At 40.8% G+C, this 20,248-nt stretch overlaps 1 protein-coding gene across 1 annotated transcript; it reads right to left on the reverse strand.

The window, feature by feature from the left end:
- Positions 1 to 1,396: 1,396 nt before the first annotated feature.
- Positions 1,397 to 19,432, reverse strand: LOC141829111 (uncharacterized). Its single transcript, XM_074716526.1, has 3 exons — positions 19,110 to 19,432; positions 18,520 to 19,067; positions 1,397 to 1,722 (listed from the first exon to the last, which is right to left on the reverse strand). The coding sequence occupies exons 1-3, from the start codon at positions 19,430 to 19,432 to the stop codon at positions 1,397 to 1,399; spliced, it is 1,197 nt and encodes a 398-aa protein (XP_074572627.1).
- Between the last annotated feature and the right edge of the window lie 816 nt (positions 19,433 to 20,248).

Raw genomic sequence — 20,248 nt, forward strand, 5'->3', positions numbered from 1 at the left:
GCTGCCGATTATGCCCAACGGACCGGTTCCAGCCTCCTCATGGATCCAGAAGCACGATGGAAATGGAAGAAATGAACGGGACTGGCCGAGGAGGTACGCTCCTCAACAGGGGATTTGTCGCGGGGAAGGCGATGAACAGTGCGCAGTCAGCCACTATTCATCGCCTGTAGTTTGGGTTTTTATACTCTTGATTAATCAACGCATCCTAGCCGTCCAATCTTGATATGACGATGCAGCTCTGATCTAAGCTCTAGGGCAGCTTAGGGTTTTCAAAAATTTGAGGGATCTTGATCGGGCTTGATCTAGGTCATGTTCTCCATGTTGGCTTGATCAATTTGGGCAAATTGGCTCGAATTGATCGCGATTGAGCTCGAACTTGATCCGATTTGAACCCTACAATCAATTAAACTCAATTAATACAAAATTTACCATTAAATCACAGAAATTATAATCAAACCTTCAATTATATCACATGACACAAATGTAATCAAATCGATTCATTTAATAATTTATTTTCATACAAAAATTCAAAATTGAATCGATTAAAATTGCATAAAACCCTAACTCATCTGTCGGCGAAGGCCTATTCACACTTCTTGTCCCAAGAAAACTGAGAAGCACGGCAAAGGATTTTAAAGAAGGGTAGACTCCTTTCTACTGAGTGGGAGATGAAACGAGATAGAGCTGTGATTTGCCCTATCAACCTTTGCACCTCTTTGGTATTTCTTGGAGACGCCATATTTTGCAAGGCTTTGACCTTCTTTGGGTTGACTTCGATTGCTCGCTCCGTGATAATATAGCCTAGGAAGCAGCCACCCTTGACACTGAGCAGACACTTGTTCGGATTCAACTTGAGGTCGTATCTCTGTAGGGTGCCAAACGTCTCCTCTATGTCAGCTGTTAGCTATTTAGGCCGAGCAAACTTGATAAGGATGCCATCTACATAAACTTCCACATTATGGCTGAGTGGGTGCTTGAAGATCCGATCCATGAGCCTTTAATAAGTGGCCCCAGCATTCTTCAACCCAAAGGACATGACCGTATAACATAAGGTCCCATCCGCTGTGACAAAGATGACCTTCTCCTGATCTTCCTTGGTGAGAGAGATTTGGTGGTAGCCTTGGTAGGCGTCCATCATGTAGATGAGTTCATAGCCAGCTATGGAATCTACCAGCTGATCTATCCGGGGAAGTTGGTAACAGTCCTTAGGGCAGACCTTATTGAGGCCCTGAAAATCGACGTAGACCCACCACTTGCCTACGGATTTGGGCATTAGCACCATGTTTGCCAAACAAGCGAAGAACTGCACTTCCCGTATCTGTCCGACCTTTAATAGCTTATTGATCTCCTCGCGGATCGCTTTGTCTTGCTCAAGTACAAAATGTCGCCTCTTCTATCAGACAGGCCGAGACCCTGGGAGAAGGTTGAGCTGATGCTCCATCACCGTTGGGGCTACCCCGGCAATCTCTAAGGGCGGCCAGGTGAAAACATCATGGTTTCGAGTCAGACAAGTGGTTAATCGCCCCTTTAGTTTAGGGGGCAGGTTGGTCGCCACCTGTGTGACCCGGTTGGGCTGGCCAGGTATGATTTGTACTTCCATTTTTTCTTGGGTCGGCCTGGAAAGAGGTGCATCTTGTACTGAATGAACCTTGGCCTTCTGTTTCCTTTGTACTTCGCAAAGGTCAGTTTGAACCATGCCGATGTAGCACTTGCGGGCGATGCCTTAGTCGCCATTGACAGAGCCGACCTGGTCATAAATTGAGAACTTTAATTTTTGGTGGAAGGTAGACACCACCGCACCAAAGTAACTGAGAGCTGGCCTCCCTAGAATAACGTTATAGGCGGACGGGGTGCCAACCACTGTGAAGAGAACACTACGAGTTCATTGAAGAGGTTCTTCCCCAAGAGATAGAGGGAGCTGGATCTGTCCTAGGGGTCGGACCTCATGTCCTGTTAATCAGAACAAAGAGGTAGCCATGAGCTGCAGGTCCTCCCTGTCAATCTGCATTCTGTTGAAGGCGCCCTCGTAAAGGACGTTTACCGAGCTATTGGTATCGACAAACACCCGAACCACATTATAATTAGCTATGGTGGCTCGGATTACTAGGGTGTCATCATGAGGGACAATGACTCCTTCCAAGTCCTAAGGCCCGAACTGAATAGACGGGCCTCTATCCTGACCTCGGCTAGTACAGATGATGTAAGCCTCCAACCATTGCCCATGAGCCTTGCGGGCACAATCATGCTGATATCCCCGCGATGAGCTATGTTATCCCGATTGTCCCGATGATCTCAACGAGCCTCGGGATGGACCTCCTATGGTAGCACTTGATCAGGTTGTCAGTTATCTCGTGGTGGGGCTTTATCATGACCCGGAGGGGACTGCCGCGACATCTCAGGCCTATGTCGAGTCTGTGGGTCCATCCTTCTTGAGATTGCCCTGCGCTCCTGGTCATCTCTCTAGGCATATCCATCTGGCATGCACCTGCCGACTTGGGATTGGTATCTACCGCCCTGCTGTCGCTCCTTGATGACTCAGTTGACCTCTTGGGCTAACTACTGACAATCCTGCGTATCATGGATAGACGATTGGTGATACGTGAAGAAACGAGTCGGCCACCCAGACAGAGTTGGGTTCAGCCTTTCGGCCGGAACAGAGGCGGTATCCATAACCTGTACTACCCGCTCGTCTCAGTGGGTAGGGACATGATTGAGCAATCAGGGTAGGACTTCCCTTCGTGGCGGTGGTGGGGCAAGCTTTTTATCTAGCAACGGAGCCGTTCCCGAGTCGCCCCTTCGATAGAGCTAAGTCTGTTGGGATGTATACTATAAGCCTAACTTTTTATATGAACATCTATTTTGAAATAATTTGAAATGAGAATCACATTGGTCAAATGTTTGCATTTCTTATATATGTTAATGCAGTTGTTCACTTAATTTATATTATAGATAACATGGTGTGTGGTGTCTCACAGAAGATCATGTTATCAGTTCCTTATAAATTATAAATAGTAGCTCACAACCAAGATGGACTGGGACAAACCATTGGAATAGTTGTAATGTAATTGATATTAGTTTATCTTGACTATTAAATTACACTAGTACACTTTATGTATATTGAGCAGGACCGTTTGAGGTCATTTAATTTAGACTGACTATATAATCGAATTAGACCTCTGTTATTATGGATGTGCATGCTCTTAATCCCTATATAATAACAAGCACATATACTTAGTATTTATTTCTTTAATTCATCAAAGGATAAGATTTATTCGTTAAATCAAAAGACCCGATGAGTTGGAAGATAGTGCTATTTATATGGTATATTATTGATTATAGAAGGAATCTGTGTCCTAATTATTTAGGCTGATGATGTCTCCTTGAGGAGCTCATAAGGATTATCATGTAAAATCTGCAGGTGGACTTAGTCCGCATGATAATAAAGTTGAATGGTACTACTCTTGGATTTAGAAGTTAATTAATTGAGTTGTCAGTAATTCAATTAATTGGCGGACATACGATATCTTAAACACAGAGAGATTAATGCACTCATAATAAGGAGCACATATTGTAATATGAGATTGGTGCAGTAGTTCAATAATAACCCTTTAGTGGTATGAGTTATTATTGATGGACTTGAGTTGGGTGTTCAGGGAGAACACAGGAAGCCCAAGCCCATCAGGAGGCCTAAACCAATTCCTCCTCTAGGTCCCTGTTGTAACCTCTAGATAAAGCCTCGTATCAATCCAATGAGATTCTGTTAGAATTCTGTTAAGAATTATGTTGAGAATTTGGTTAGAATTCTGTTAGAATTCTATTAAGAATTTAGTTAATAGAATTCAGATTAATTCTAAATATAATTATGTTAATTTTGTTATCCAACAAAATTATATAAATTTTATTATACAACAAAATTATATTAATTTTGTTATTTTTTCCTAAATTTTTTATGATGGCAAAGCTATAAAAGGGGAGGATAGGGAAAGGCAAAAACACAATTTCTATTTGCTTCTAAACCCATTAGGGTTGGCACCTCCTCCTTGCACATCTTCCTCCTTCCCTTGCCTAAGGCCGACGCCCCTCTTAGAACTTCTTCCCCTTTGTGTGCTTGGGCGTTCCTCCTCTTACCCTTTGCTAGGGCCGGTGCACAAGGCTTCCATCCTTGCTAGGGCCGGTGGCCAAGAACGGAGAAAGAAGAAGAGAAAGAAGGAGAGGAAGAGGAAGAAGGGGAAAGCTTCTACCTTAAGTTCTTGCCATCGGATTAGAAGAGAGGAAAAGAAGGAATTGGGTGGATTCATCTTGGTAGATTGTCGCCCACACGACGTCTAAGAAGAGGAGAGGAATACAGCAGAAGATCAAGAGGTCTTCAGGTACTAATCATCTTCTATACAATCTACAAAGAAGAAAAGTACAACTATTTATTCCGCTGCATAGTTATTTTTGTTTTCCTTTGTATGGATCCTGAATACCAACACAAGAGTCCAAGATCATATGCTTCGATCAAGGTGTGCTTTGATTGGTCAAGAAATTGCTTGATCAATCAAGCGCATGTCTGATCGAGGACGTAGATTGTTTGGAAAGGTTATGTTCCTGAAAATTTTTGTCTGGCAAGAATTAAACGGAACAGAATTCCAGACACCTTCAAAGTCTCCTCCAAGTGGATGTACTTAGTGACTCTTTCAAACAACCTTTGATAACTTGTTGGTAGTTTCTTTACCAAGGACCAACAGAAATTTTCATCTAGCAATCCTTGAGTGAAGGCACTTGTCAAAATGTCAAAGGAAGTTGAGGGCACATTCCAAACAACTTGGTCAAAATGGTGAAGATATTCTCGCAATATTTCCCGAGGTTTTTGCTTCATTGTGAATAGATTGAAGGGAGTCTTCTGATACTTCTTGCTACTGGCGAATTAGTCACAAGGAAATTTGACTCGTTGGTGTCAATTAGGTGGTCTGTGGACTTTTGTTGCTCTTAATGGTGCTTTCGGACTAATAGGTTTCATGTTACGTCAATTCGAACTTGCTCGATCTGTTCAATTGCGGCCTTATAATATAATGCAATCGCATTTTCTGGTCCAATTGCTGTTTTTGTTTCCGTATTCTTGATTTATCCACTTCTGAATTTAAGACAATTTTTAAAGAAATTGAGAACCATTAAATTACAATAAATTATTACCCGCACATTTGAAGTCATTTTTAAATTTAACTCATGATGAGAATAGAGAGGAAAATCAATAGAAGATTCATAGAATCCAATTTCATATAATAAATTCATTGAATTAGAAGATAATCTTGAAACACATAATTATTGAAACCTTTAAGACACCAATTAACAATTTCACAAAGAAAAGAAGCTAACCCTAAAGTTGCTTAGAAACCTATTGAATTAAATAAATAGGACCTATTAAATAAGGAGATCCTCAATTATGGAGTAGGGAAAGTGACTAGTAAGCTAATAATAAGATAAACTCTTAAACAACCCAAAGGATTAACAATTCATGAAACTTTAAGATAATCCAATATTAAATTCTAAGGTTTAAGAACCCAAATTATAGAATAATAAATAAAAGGAAGAAGGGGCCCGCTTAAGAGCAAGTTAAACGTATCCTTTCCAATTACCCTTTTTCTTGTGCCTACAAGGCGAACGAGAGATTCAATTCAGTTTGAGGCCTGTATATAATATAACCCTAAAATAAATATAAATTCAGATCTTTCTACGTTTTTCATAGTTTCGGATTAGTCGTAAATAGCCCCAAAGGCTAAGGAGATAAATAGCCCCAAGAAGATAAATAGCCCCTTTGGCGTAGACTAATCAGCCTGTATATAATATAAGATAAGTACCTCGGCTACGCAGAGGCATATAAATAGCCAAAGGGGCTATTTACGACTAAGTAGACTAACTGTATATAATATAAGATAAGTACCTCTGCCACGCCTCCTTAGAGTCGAAAATAGACCCAAAGGCTATTTATCTTCTCTGCATAGCAGAGGTATTTCCTTTTTAGTAAGATGGTTTATTCTACGCCTTTGGGGCTATTTATCTCCTTAGCCTTTGGGTCTATTTTCGACTCACAAAGAGGCATAGCAGAGGTACTTATATTATAGTAAGGCGGATTAGTCTACTTAGTCGTAAATAGCCCCTTTGGCTATTTATATGCCCCAAAAATATAGTAAGTTGTAGCAGAGGTACTTATCTTATATTATATACAGTTAGTCTACGCCAAAGGGGCTATTTATCTTCTTGGGGCTATTTATCTCCTTTTGCAGGCACGCAATTATACTGGTAATAATTTGCTGCAAAGCGACGTAAAGAGAACGAGCAAAGCGACTAAGACGTGGCGACGTTGAGGTTGAGTTATAGTTATATAATATAATTAATAATTCATCGAATGCGACGTGAAAGAGTTCATTTTTAAAAGGATGTGGACTCTGGCCTAAACGGACAGGGAATGAACACTTAGAAACTGAAAACGCTGTTTTTGTTTTCCTATTTAGTTTTCGGACTCTGGCCTAGAATGAACTTCTTCTTTAACTTTATTCGACCCTGCTCGAAACCTCTTCTTATTTAAATTGAAATAAAAAGCTAACGCAAGAACTCTTTAAGCAACTTTGACTCAAGATATGAAATCTCTTTTGTCTCTTTCCGAAGGGTGTGTCCTCTCCTTAAATTATTACCAGTATAGTTGCGAGCACTCCGTCCCTATCCCGTGAACAAAACCTTCTGGTTAAGGTTAAGGACACGGGCTCATCATTTCCGAACCCCCATACCTCCTATCCGGGAGGGAGATAAGCCCTCGGCACTAAGACGTGTTCAGTGGTAATGGGTGTGGGAGCCGTTTAGCATCCTCTCATTCTCCTTCGGATAGAAGCACTGTACTGTAGTTTTCAATTCCGGTCTCAAAAAAAATTATGAAAAGGCTTCAAAAGACTCCGAAAAGGCTTCAATCACACTCCAACTTTGACTCAAGCATTTTCTTATGTTCCGCTTGAAAAAGAGGCCCTTACTATATATTTCATTGCTTCGCCTAAAATAAATATAATAGGAAATTGAAAGTCTAATGATGAACTTAACTACTTAAATAACTACTTAAATTAAAGGATTTGAACCAGCCGTATGTTGTTAGGATCGGTTGAATAGCTAGAGGGGGGGTGAATAGCGTTTCTCGATTTTTCTTGATCTTTCTCTGCACAGAGATTAGCGGAAGCAAAAATATAAAAGAGAAAGAAAGAGATCAACGCTAACCCGGTTTATTTTACTTGGTATCCACCTCCGCAGAGGTGACTAATCCAAGGATCCACACGCACGCACACACCCGATGCACTATGAATCTTCTCCTTCTCGAAAACTCGAAGGCGGAGAAACCTTTACACCTTTTTGGATCTCCTCAAAATGATATGAAATATTGTCTAAGAGGAGAGGAATAAAGCAGAGATCTGAGCACAAAAACGCTCACAAAAGAAGCACAAAAGAATGAAAGAATGGCGAAGAAGATGAGTTGTTCTCGTGCAGGCTTCTTTTATAATCTCTGCAACATCAGTCGACTGCTGGCAGGGCCAGTCGACTGATGCCTTCAATCGGCAACAAAATCTTGCATTAAATGCCATTAAATGCTTGCCAATTTTCTGCAACGTTCAAATCACAGTCGACTGTCCAAGACCAGTCGACTGGAGACAGTCGACTATCCATAATCCCAGTCGACTTCCCAGTCGACTCCTGTCTTCCTCTGGCTCGACTGATCTTTCTGTGTGCGTCTGATTTATGAGCAGTCGACTGCTGGCAGGGCCAGTCGACTGGTGAAGCTGAAAAATCACATTTCAGCTTCTCTTGACCTAGACCTCGGCCTTCAAACACCTCCCATAGCCTCATGCCTCCCTGCACTAGCCTGAGATGCTTCCATCAGCTTCGTCATGTCAAGTCCTTGCCAAGACCACCCTTGGACTTCTCCTTGCCAAGACTACCCACTTGGACTTTTGCTTGCCAAGACTACCCACTTGGACTTTTGCTTGCCAAGACTACCCACTTGGACTTTTGCTTGCCAAGACTACCCACTTGGACTTTTGCTTGCCAAGACTTCCCACTTGGACTTTTGCTTTGCCAAGACTACCCACTTGGACTTTTGCTTTGCCAAGACTACCCACTTGGACTTTTCTTTTGCCAAGACTACCCACTTGCTTTGCCAAGACTACCCACTTGGACTTTTCTTTTGCCAAGACTACGCTTGGACTTTCCTGCAAACTTGCATCACACATGTTAGATCAATAAGAATTGCCTAACTTTAAACATGGTTTAGCCAAACATTGAAACTCAATGCACTTGGGGCAACTATTGCAGACTTAAGCTGTATGTTCGGTGAAGAACATGGGAAGCTTAAGCCTATCAGGAGACCAAAATCAATTCCTCCTCTAGGTCCCTGTTGTAGCCTCTGGAAATCCTCAAAACCACCTTGGAAGAATTCGTGAAGAAACTAGGCATTCGAACCCATACAAGGCTGTGTAATCGATCAGTGATCGATTACACACCTTGGTAATCGATCAGCTGATCGATTACCAAGCCTCGTGGGAGATCGACAGTGTAATCGATCAACTGATCGATTACCAGCCTGGTAATCGATCACCTGATCGATTACCAGTGTTAATGAGGAAAAGTTACGACTCTTAATCGATTCCTTGATCGATTAAGAACCTGGGTTCGAATTGGAAACTTCCGAAATCATTCCAAATTCTCCATTTGATTGATTGATTGAAATCATACCAAATCAAATCATACCATGTTTATGGCTCAAATGATACCATATTTATGGGATGGCTAGGCTATAAAAGAAGGAGGCTTGCAAAGGGTTTGAGACACGAAAAAAGCTTTGGTGGCCGAACCTCTCTCGGCAGCCACACCCCTTCTTCCTCTTCCCTTTTCTCCGAGGGTTAACAAAGAGAAGGAAGGAAAGTTTGCTAGCCATCGGAGGGAGAATTCTGGTGGAGAAATTCTCGAAGGATCGTTGCCCACACAACGTTCGAGAAGAGGAGAGGAATACAGCAGAAGATCAAGAGGTCTTCGGGTACAAACTTCAAACATCCTTCAACAGTCCGAAGAAAGGTATAATTTAATATTTCCGCATAAGTTAAATTATTCCTTTTATATTGGATCCTGTAAACCAAACACAAGAGCCCAATGATCTAAATGAGTCGATCAAACTTCGTTTGATCGACTATGAGGGCAACTTGAGATCGTTTCCGAGAAAATTTTTGTTCTACAAGAATCTACCGGAATGGTTTTTCAAGATTTTCCCATCACTAGAGGGGGAGGCGCTGCCGCCAAGCCAAGACCAAGGATTTTGGAGAATGACCCAAGATAACCCAAGATTGGGTTTGTTTCCACCTTTTATACTCTCCCAAAACTGCCCAGATTGTCCCTAGTTTACAAGGCTTTGCCTCAATGGATTTTTCACCTAGTAAACCCGATTTTCTTCAATTGGACCCTGAACCAAAGTTGTAGAGTTTTGAATTATCTTCAATTTGGGTGGTGGACCGACCCATAACTCCATCTGAGCCGAAAGTTATGTTGGTTCGAAGTTTGGTCTGCAGTTTGGGCAGAGCACCCAGCGTGGCCGCGATCAGGAGGCACGGCCGTGCCATTTAGCACAGCCTAGAGCAGTCATCGTTCTGTTCACCCTGAAGCAAAGTTGTAGATCTTGAAGTTAGCTCCATTTTGAGGGGTGGCACGGCCCGTGGTTCAATCGGAGCTGAAAGTTATGCCCATTTTACTTTAAGTCTGCAAACTGTCCAGATTGTTAGGTAGACACGCCCCAGCACGCTCCCGTCACACGGCCGTGCCTAGGAGGCACGGCCATGTGCAGCCGCTGCTCTGTTGCCAGGCACGCCCGTGCCTGCTGAGGCACGGTCTCACAAGGTCGCGTCTCTGTTGGGAGGCACGGTCGTGTTTGTGAGGCACGTGCCAAGGCAGCTGCTGGATCAGGCTGAAGAAGTGGGCACAGCCGTGCCTGATAGGCACGGCCCCTGCTGTCGTCGCTCTGTTGGAGGGACACGGCTGGTGTCTACACGGCCGTGGGAAATATAGTGCCTGGTAGGCACGGTCGTGTTCTGCCTTGTTTCTTCTTCTCCTCCATTTCTTCGTGTTTGCTACATAAGAGACTCACCCGTGACAGCGAGCACGGCCAGTGCGCCTCTTTCTCCACTATTTGCTCCACCATCAATAATGCATCATTTTGGCTCTAAATCACATCCTGTTAAGCAAAATATACCAAAAGTAGATCTCCGAGCAAAAGAGTAGAAATATACAATTATAAAAGAATAAGGTATGACAAAGTGTAGCATATGCAATGAATTACAAGTAGAAGAGCATTAAAACAAGGCTAGAAATACTATATGATCTACGCTCATCAACAGTCTATTGGTAGGTGGCAACATGACTCGTGCAGACTGGTAATTGACTCCTCGAATTTGATCACTCTTTGCTCCAAAGTGATAGGAGGTGGGGGTGGAGGGATCTGGAGGAGCTCAGCTAGGTTGATGTTGTCCTTCTCGTCCTCAGCTGCTGGTTGTGGTTGAGGCTGAATTCCCCCGTCTCCAAGATAAAATCTTATCCTCATCTATATAAATCCCATCTAAGGAGAAGCTCCTAATGCATAATATGTCAAACTCACTAGTTGGTTTGACTTCACTTGAGGTGATGTCAAATTTAAATGATGCTAGGATTAAAGTTAAAATGTGATAGTAGGGCATATGTACCCTCCTGCTAGTGGTGATGCTAGATGAAAAAATGATGTCATGGAATATATGTAAACTAATATCTATATCTAACCTATGATGTAGTGCATATAAAAGGAATGTATGAAATGGTCGCATCATCGCGACATCCCTGTAGTCAGGGGCAAAATGCAAATCACTAAGACTTTGTACAAAACATAGTCTTGTACTCTGAGTCTGAGTGAGGAAAACTGAGTCACTGTAGGGACCCTATCCTATCCAAAAAAATATGAATGCATGATGTCTAATGTGATGTGTGAGTAGGGATCCCCAAAAGGTTCATCCCTAAGGGGTATAAGTAAATGGACAAGATAAATATCTAAGTTTTAAGTGCTCTCTAATCAGGTGGGAGATAGAATGAAATCTCTCCCTGCTACTCGAGTGGAGTAGGTCAGATCGTCGATCTGAACTAGGATATTATACAGCTCAACACATAAACTTGTGTTGACCGGGCTAGTATATAATACACTAATCTCTGCAAGCCGTAATACTCTACGATCTCCATGGAAGGTATGCATAAACATGCGAAAAATATCCTACATATATATCTAGAATGCAAGGGTACAAATGTCAATGATGCAAATCTAATCCTAAGCTCCTCAATGGGGAATTTGAGATCCACACTAGGGGTACTAGAAGTCTCAACCTCAGTGGTCTTCTTAATCCTAATGCATAAATTAAAATTTTAACTAAGAAAAAATAATTTAATTTACTTTAGGATTGTTCAGGGGCTTACCTAAGCATTTTTAGTAGGAAAATTAAGAACTGACAATCTAAAACCCTTGCGATGGTGTGGGAAAGAGGTTTTAGAGGTTGGAAGAAGTTTTTAGGCGGTTTAGAAACCTAGGGTTTGATTTACTATATAAACGGGATCCGAACGCCTGGATTTGAATCGGGGTGCCTGGATTTCATGCGTTGTGGGGCATTTGGAAAATTTCTAGGTGCTTGGATTCTAAAAATCGGGGCGCCTATGCAATACTGTGGGCGGTATTCGGGAAGAGGTTTGAGGCACCTGGATTTATATTCGAGCACCCGGATTACGTTGGGTCGGATTTTTAAGTTTTAATTAGGTTAAGTTAATTAATTAAAGTATTAATTAGGTTAAGTTAATTAGGTTAAGTTAATTAATTAAAAGGTTAATAAGGTTAAGTTAATTAATTAAAGGGTTAATTAGATTAAGCTAATTAATTAAAAGGGTTAATTAGGTTAAGTTAATTAATTAAAGGATTAATTAATTTAGTTGAATTTTAATTAATTTATTAAGGTCAATTAATTAGTTAAGTTTTAAATTAATTTGTTAAGTTTAAGTTTAAAAATTATTTGTTAAAAGTTCCTAATTTTATCTCACCTATTTCTAGATTATCAAACACTTAATCCTATAGGTTGTGTACGTGGGACAATTTTTAATTTTTATCTTAATTAATTGAATTGTGATTTTTAAAGATTTGATTAACTTTAAGTTAGATTCAAATTTAACCTTTTGATTAATTAAGTACGTATTTCAAGAGTCAGCTACCAGGCAGTGGTGAGGTATAGGGACCTTTTTGGATATTATAACAACGACTACCTTCCAAGACAAAGCTAGTTTGAGAAATTATACACTCTAATCTAAGGGAAAACTTTGGTCTAACTAGTCTAGGGTTTGGCGAGGTAGTTTCGATTAGTTTCACTCGGCTAAGTAAATTAAATAGGGTACTCCTTACCCCACTTGACCACTTATATTGGGTTTCCTTAGCGTACTATTATCTCTCCCCTCCCTTATATTAGGTTGAACAAGTATTAATCAAATTTATGTCCTTAACTAGCCTAGGTTTAATCAAAGTACACAAAAATAAAAAAGTAAAATAAAAGAAAACAATTGCATCTAACATTTATAGTTTTAGATCCCCTGGATCAAGTCCCCTATTAGATTTAATCAAATAGTGTATTTGATCCTTGAGAACCCAGTAGTAGTTCAGTCCAACTGAATTGGTTAGGTTGAACTTAGGAACCCATGCATACAAATACAAACAAGCAACCTAGCTTAACCCTGTAAATCTACTTATGCTACTAGACTTACCTCTTGTTTGGAGTTCACTCTCTTAGGATCAAGCTGCACTCCTGTAAATCTACCTGACCTACTAGGCTTTATGCTTGGAGTTCCTCTAAGATTTTATCATCTAGGGTTCACTCCCCTAGGATTTCCCTTTACTAAGCATCCAACCACTCTTAACCTGCTTGGATTTGATAGTCACTCGGTAGACTTTCCACCCTTGTCAGACATCCGGTCACCTTGACTTTCCTGGACTTTTCCTTGTCTAATCTGCAGTTAGGACTTTTTCAAACATCCGATCACCTTTGACCTGTTTAGACTTCCCTTCTTACTCATCCAGTCAACCTTTAACGTAACTAGACTTCTCTTTACTAGTCATTCATATTGGTGCAAGAAGCACCATTTGATCAAATTTGAGTTTTGGTAATGGTAAAGGGTCAAAGTTAAGGTTACTTGTGATGTAATATGCTTATCAAGTTTGCAGGAAGCCCTAGTTAAGACTAGGTAAGGAAGTCTTGGTTAGTGAGACTAGGCAAAAAAGTCCTGGTCGATGGGACTAGGCAAGGAAATTCTGGTCAGAGGGACTAGGACTTGAAGACTTGACAGATCGAGGACATCGGGTGGGGGTCGAGGACACCAAGCAGGAAGCCCAGGGGGTTGAAGACACTAAGCGAAAATCTAGACGGGGTCGAGGACTAAAGATCTAGCAGAAGTCCCAAGGGTTAAGATCAACTGATCAAAAGTCCAAACAGATCAGGTGGACCAAAGTTTGGCATCAGGTAAACTCTCCTGAGTGGAGTAGTGAGGATACACTCTTGGAAAGAGAGTAGTAGGTATTGGTCCAACTTAAAATTTCATGGGAGATCGAGAGTTGAGATCGGATAGCTGGAAAGCTATTAATTATACCCATTATCTATTGTGCTTGTGCTAACTCTATGATACAGGAATTCAAAATGGAAGCTGGCCGGAATCAATGTTTTCGGAGCACCCAGATAGAGCTCTAAGCACCCAAAATGGTCTCCAGGCACTCGAAAAGATAATTTCTAGCAAGCAAGTTGAGTTGACTCGCGCGAAGCTGTCGGTACATGTCAGCTTCTAGGTGCCCGAAAGGGATCCAAGCGCCCTAGAAGGGATAAAGTTCGACGTGGATAAAAGTCTTGGCCAGATGCTGCCACATCAGCATTCTAGACACTCGAAAGGGATCCAGGAGCCCGAAGGTGGATAACTCACCGAAGATGCAGATCGGACTGCCCTTGTTGGAGGTGCCTGGAATTATATCCAAGTGCACCTGAATCATCCTATAAAAGTAGGGTTGACCAAAGCTTTTGAACAACTCCTTCCTTGATCGTCCAAGTGCTATTCTACGAATCCAAGTCTCCAAGATGATGTGCTCAAGCTTCAACGACGCAATGACATCGCGAAACTATTCAAACGAGCTTAGCCTTTGGTAACATTTTGTTAGTTGTTACTTTTTTGTATACATGTTTCTTTTGTGTATTTAATCTCTAAGGGTCGGTAGATTTGTTACCGAACCCAACTATTGTAAAGAAACAAACCTTCTTCTCGTTCGAGAAGAAGGTGAATAGTAATTGCCCAACGTAAGCAATCAAAGTTGGTTACTAATCAAGTTCAAGTTGGAACCTCAACTTAGGTCCAAAAGCTTAAGGAATAAAATTCCAACTTGAAAGATCAAGTTAACCAACTACAACGGTCGTTGGAAAAGTTTACTATTGGATCCAAGAGCCTAGACATGCTATTTGGATCTTAACAAGCTATGTATAATCGAATCAGACTTGGCTATAAGACAAAGTCTAATCAGAATAAATCATATTTGTCACTAGTAGCACGAAATCGACTTAGAGTCCAAGCATGAGTTCGTAAAATTGATTTTGTTAAATAAGTTAAAACAAATAAATATTAGGTCCTTCAAGATCATGTAAATGTGTTGGATAGACCTTATTTAAGTCATGATCAAAGGGGAGTCAATCGAAAAATATTTTTATTATTAAATAAATTGTTTTTTTGTTAGTTTTTATTTTATGTTTAATTTAGAATGGTTAGGTAAAAAAACTTTAATCTAACCTTGACAACATAGTAGTGGAAGGGTATGGGATGATAATAGGCTAGGAAAACTTGATCGAAATCATGTCTAGATTAAATTATTCTACCTAGTGCAATCAGCATAGTGAAACTAGTTGAAGCTGCTCTAGTTCAACATAGACTAAATAGATTAGGGTTTCTAAAAAGAAGGTTAAACATACTATTTCTTTAAAAAATTTTGTCTAAGGAAATAGTTGTTATTCCAATAATCAAGAAAACCTTTGCCTCGCCACAACCTAGAAGCCAATTTTAAAAAAAAATATGTTTAACTAACTGATAGGTAAATATGAATTTAATATAAAGTTAGGTAAACTTATAGGTTCACAATTATAATTAAATCAAGATAAAATTGACAATCATCTCACACAACCCATAGGATTAACCGATTGAAAATCTAAAAATGGATAAGATGAATTTAGGATTTAAATTGAAACAAATTAATCTAGTCCAAATTAAATCTACCTAATTAATCTAACTTGATTAATTCAAATTAATCAATTGACCCTAAATAAATTAATTAAACTAATTAATTTACCTTAATTAATTCTATATAAACTTAATTAATCTAATCTAACTGATATATAATTTAATGATTCTAAATTTAATTAAAAAAAAACCACTCAACCCAATCATCTGAATGTAAACCATAAATATAACACAATGTAACTCAAATTGGGTGGTGACCATTATGCATGTTTGGACTCTAGGACTTTGACTCTACAACTTTGACTCTAGAACTTTGATTTTAGGACTTTGACTCTAGGAGTTGATCGAAACTTGAAATTGCTACTTAGAGGTTTTAAAATTGTCTCTAGGTTTCACCACTAAGTACTCTTAAAATCTCTAAAATTTAATGCATTTAAAAAACTTGTGATTTTAATACAAAAGTAATGTTTTTCAATTTTGACAAGTCAGGTGCTTTTACCCTAAAGGTTCTTTAATTAGTTCAATGTTAAAAGTAAAGTTGGACTTTACTACTGTGTTAATTAAGATACATTATTTTTTGATATTTATCAAAGGGGGAGAGAAATAGGGTTAAAGTTGAGGAGAAATTTATATTTCAAGGGGAGAATTTTTACTCTTCTTAGTAAATGAAACTTAGTTTAAGGGGGAGAATTTTTTCTATACTATACTTACTCCTTTTTCTCCCACATTAATTTAAGTCATTTTTGTAGGATCGTTGTAACACGCTAGAGGGAGTGAATAGCGTGTTATCACTTTTTTCAAAATCGTTCGTTCATTACTATCAAAGAAAACTCGCAGCGGAATATTAGAAAACAACACAGGGGACTCGCGAATTTTTACTTGGTTCCTAGCCCTCCAGGGTTAGTACGTCCAAGACCTATGTACGGGAGGTGTCTATCCACTAGTGGTCTCCTTTCCAAACTTTGTTTGGAGGCTGAGAAATCCGTCTTACAGTCCGTATAAATAAATAACAATAAATAAAAATAAATTAGGACTAGTAAGAAATTAAACCAAAATATTTGACATCGTTTTGGAAATCCTGAGCGCCGCGCACTCCTCCTGGATCTTCCTCGGGTGCAAGAACTTGGCCTCGTTCGAGTTTAGAATCACCGCTAGTTGGAGAGGAGAACTTATGAATTGATTTGTTGATGTGTACATCCGCCCGTCCTTATATAGCCTGCTCAAGTCGACTTGGGCCAATCTCCAATCGACTCCACGTAAGCCCAATCCACTTTCTCCGTGGCTGACTTGGCCTTCAAGTCGACTCGAGTCCCTACTCAGGTCGACTCGAAGCTGATGTGGCATATCTTGATGAACGTTGGCTTCCGCGGCTCTTATCTTGTGCTCAAGTCGACTTGACTCCATCTCAAGTCGACTCCATCCACTCAAGTCGACTCCATCCACTCAAGTCGACTTCTCTCAGGTCGACTTGAGTCACTTTGACTCAGGTTTGACCTGAGTTGACCCTGGACTTGGTTCAACTGCCTTTGTTTGCTTTACCTCTGCTTTCTCCATCTTGCTTCCAGCTCCTGGTTCCTGCAAGACAAGCATATAAACAAACAGACAATCCTAAACCTTACCTTATGTGTCTAACTTCACCTTATGGGTCTAACTTCAGATTTCTACCGAAATCCTGGGTTAGTCTGACGCCTACTATTCCACTCCAGGAACGCGCCCTTACCCACTCCACTCGGGAGAATTTACCTTATGCCAACCAAGTCCTGCTGACTTGTTGGACTTTTGCTCGGCTCTATCCTCAGCCTCCAGGATTTGTGCTGCGGTTCGGTCCTCTCTGACCAGCCCAGACTTCTGCTGCGACTCGATCCTCCAGATCAGCCCAAACTTCTGCTGCGACTCGGTCACCCGGACCAGCCCAAACTTCTGCTGTGACTCGATCCACCTAGACCAGCCCAGACTTCACCTGGTGCTTCGACTCTGCCAAGACTTCTGCCTGATCCTCCAAATCAGGACTTTCCCTTACCTAGCCTATAACTAGGCCTTTGCCTAGCCTACAACCAGGACTTCCCTTGCCCAATCGTCCAGATCAGGACTTCCACTGCCTAGTCTAACCGACTAGGTCTTCTCGCTAGTCATCAGGTCCGACTAGACTTCACTCACATCCAAACATCAAGTCCTATTTGGATCAACCCCTTGGTCAAACTGACCAGACCTAGGTGTATTGTCAAACATCGAAACTCCAGACAAGAGCTAGTGCACCTTGCACCAACAAAAATGAGGGTCTTACGAATGGATCATGGTGGAGAAATGGAGAAGAATTGCTTATGTCGCTAGAAAAAAAGCAAAGAAGGAAAAGAAGAGTGGATTTGGAGAGAGGTTGGAAGGGAGGATTTGAGGGTGAGGAGATGGTGAACAGGATTTGAGATTTGGGGTTGCATGGCCATGTGCTAGGGTATGCACGACTGTGTGCCCTTTTATAAGTAATGAGGCATGGTCGTGCCTATTAGGCATGACCTATGTAAGGTGTTATTCGGTGGACGAGGCACACTCGTGCCTCTTTGGCACGACCTGCCAAGGTCACTTCTCGGGTGAAACCACATGGTCGTGCCTATTAGGCACGACCTACAAATGTTGTTATTCTATGTATAGGCACGACCATGCCTCTTAGTCACGACCGTGCCTCTTAGGCATGGCCTATAAAGGTTATTGCTTTATGGGAGAAACACAGTCATGCCTTATAGACACAGCTCACTGAAGTTGCTTTGCTGTAGTGGAGACACGACCTAGACACCTTAGCTTTCTTTGATATGAATCTCTGAAATTTCCTACAAACAAATGCAAAGTTTATTACTAACTTGCTAAAATAATAGAAAATTGAGCAATAAAAGAAATATAGAAACATAAAAGAAAACACCTTGGGTTGTCTCCCAAGTAGTGCTTGTTTACAATCTTTAGCTCGACCCCTTATTCTGTAGTGTACAAGGCTTATTGGTTGAAATCTCATAATCGAGCCCTGGGTGGCACTTTATATTTTTATTTTTTTTCATAGAGCTTCCTTATTATCCCGGCCAATACGGGTTCTTCCATCGGTAAAGTGAGAGATTGGTACAACCATTTCTTCTTTGGCTGGATATCATCTAGTCTGCAGCAACGCTCTTTTTTTGGAATATAAGTATTTGAATCCAGTGAGAGATTGAAGTCTACCTTTTTTCTTCCCACTTCTAGGGACAACTTGTGATTTTTTCACGTCAATTTTTGCCCCTATAGTGGCTAAAAATGACCTCCCCAAAATGATAGGAATTGATGAATCTTCCTCTATGTCTAGCACAATGAAGTCGGTTGGGACGGTGAATCTTCCAACTTCTACCGTCACATCCTCAACTATGCCCATAGGGTATCTACAAGAATGATCCGCTAGTTGGATGGCCATGGTGGTAAGCTTTAGATCCGTGTATCCATATTTTTCACTTGTTGCATAGGGGATGATACTGACCCTAGCACCTATGTTACAAAATGCTCTACCAATTGAAATCATACCTATCTTGCATGGGATGGTAAAGCTCCTTGGATCCTTGAGTTTCGGAGAAAGTTTGTTGTTGAGAATTATTGCGCTGACTTCCTCCATTAGCGCCACAGTATGCTTGGCCTCAGTTATGTTCTTAGTGGACATTAACCCCTTGATGAACTTGGCAAATTTAGGCATCTCGACAAGAGTGTCGATAAGGGGAATGTCCAATGTGATGTCTTTGACTCTGTTATATAATTTCTCAAACTCATCATCTCTTTATTTGTACATGAGCCTTTGAGGGAAGGGTATATTACGCACTAGAGTTTTCTTTGGCGGTTCTTCATCGGGCGTAGCGGTCTTAACTTCCTCCAATTCATCTTCAACAATCAGTGTAGAGGAAGGAAGTTGCTTGACGGTTGATGTGCATGTAATACCCTCCAAAGGAGCAGTCACTTGAGGTTCCTTACCCTTCAAGGTCCATCCGCTCCTCAGCTCAATAGCTTTACAATGCTCCATAGGGTTAAAATCTGGTTTTCCTGGGAGTGCACCCACTTGTCTAGATGAGAGGGAAGAACTAATCTGAGCTATCTGAGTTTCTTGCATCTTCATCCTCTTATCATGGTCATCTAATTTTTCATTGATTTTAACCATATCACCTTGAAGTTGAACATCTTGTTCCAGAATTTTCAAAATTTTCTGGGTGTCTGACACCTCTTCACTTGGCTTTGGTGCATTTTGATAGGATGACCCTTGGTTGTTGCGGTACGAGAAGTTGGGATGATTCCTCCAACTCGAATTATAAAAATTTGAGTATAGGTTGTTCCTCTAATTAAATGTACCAATGGCATCACATTGTTCATATTGAGCAATCTGAGCTTGAAGTGCTCCCACTTGGCACATCTCCTTAGTGTGACTAAAATCCCTATAAATCTCACATGATGAAGATACCGCATTAACATTGCTGACGTTTATATTATCAACTCTTTTATTAAGGGCTTTCATCTGTGCAGTCAAAAGATATGTTGGGATATATACTTGTTGAACTTTTCGAGCCGCCAAAAATCGCTTTTGCATTGCGGAAACCCCGGAAGTTATGCCACCGGATCTGTGCGAAAAATATAAAACTATTTTTCTTGTACATATTTAGTTTACTCTACATCTACATGAAGGAGCTACTTTTGGTGTGTGCCCTTCGTGAATCCCGTTCGTCCAAAATGATACCGGATCTCAAGAACGTCAAGTGCCAATCCTCTATTGGTATCCACACGGATAATATGGTGGAAAAATTGAAACACAAGGTGTGCTAGCACCTCTAGCAAGTTCCGACCAATAGAGGATGAAGGAGAGGGAGAGAAGAAAAACTCTAAGGAGAGGAAGAAGAGCAAGTGAAAGAATGAATCAAAAACAACTCTTTCACCCCTAAAG

The sequence above is a fragment of the Curcuma longa genome, chromosome 5, assembly GCF_044706935.1.
Source record: "Curcuma longa cultivar G26 ecotype Majalengka, Jawa Barat chromosome 5, ITB_CL_G26_1.1, whole genome shotgun sequence".
NCBI classification, from domain to species: Eukaryota; Viridiplantae; Streptophyta; class Magnoliopsida; order Zingiberales; family Zingiberaceae; genus Curcuma; species Curcuma longa.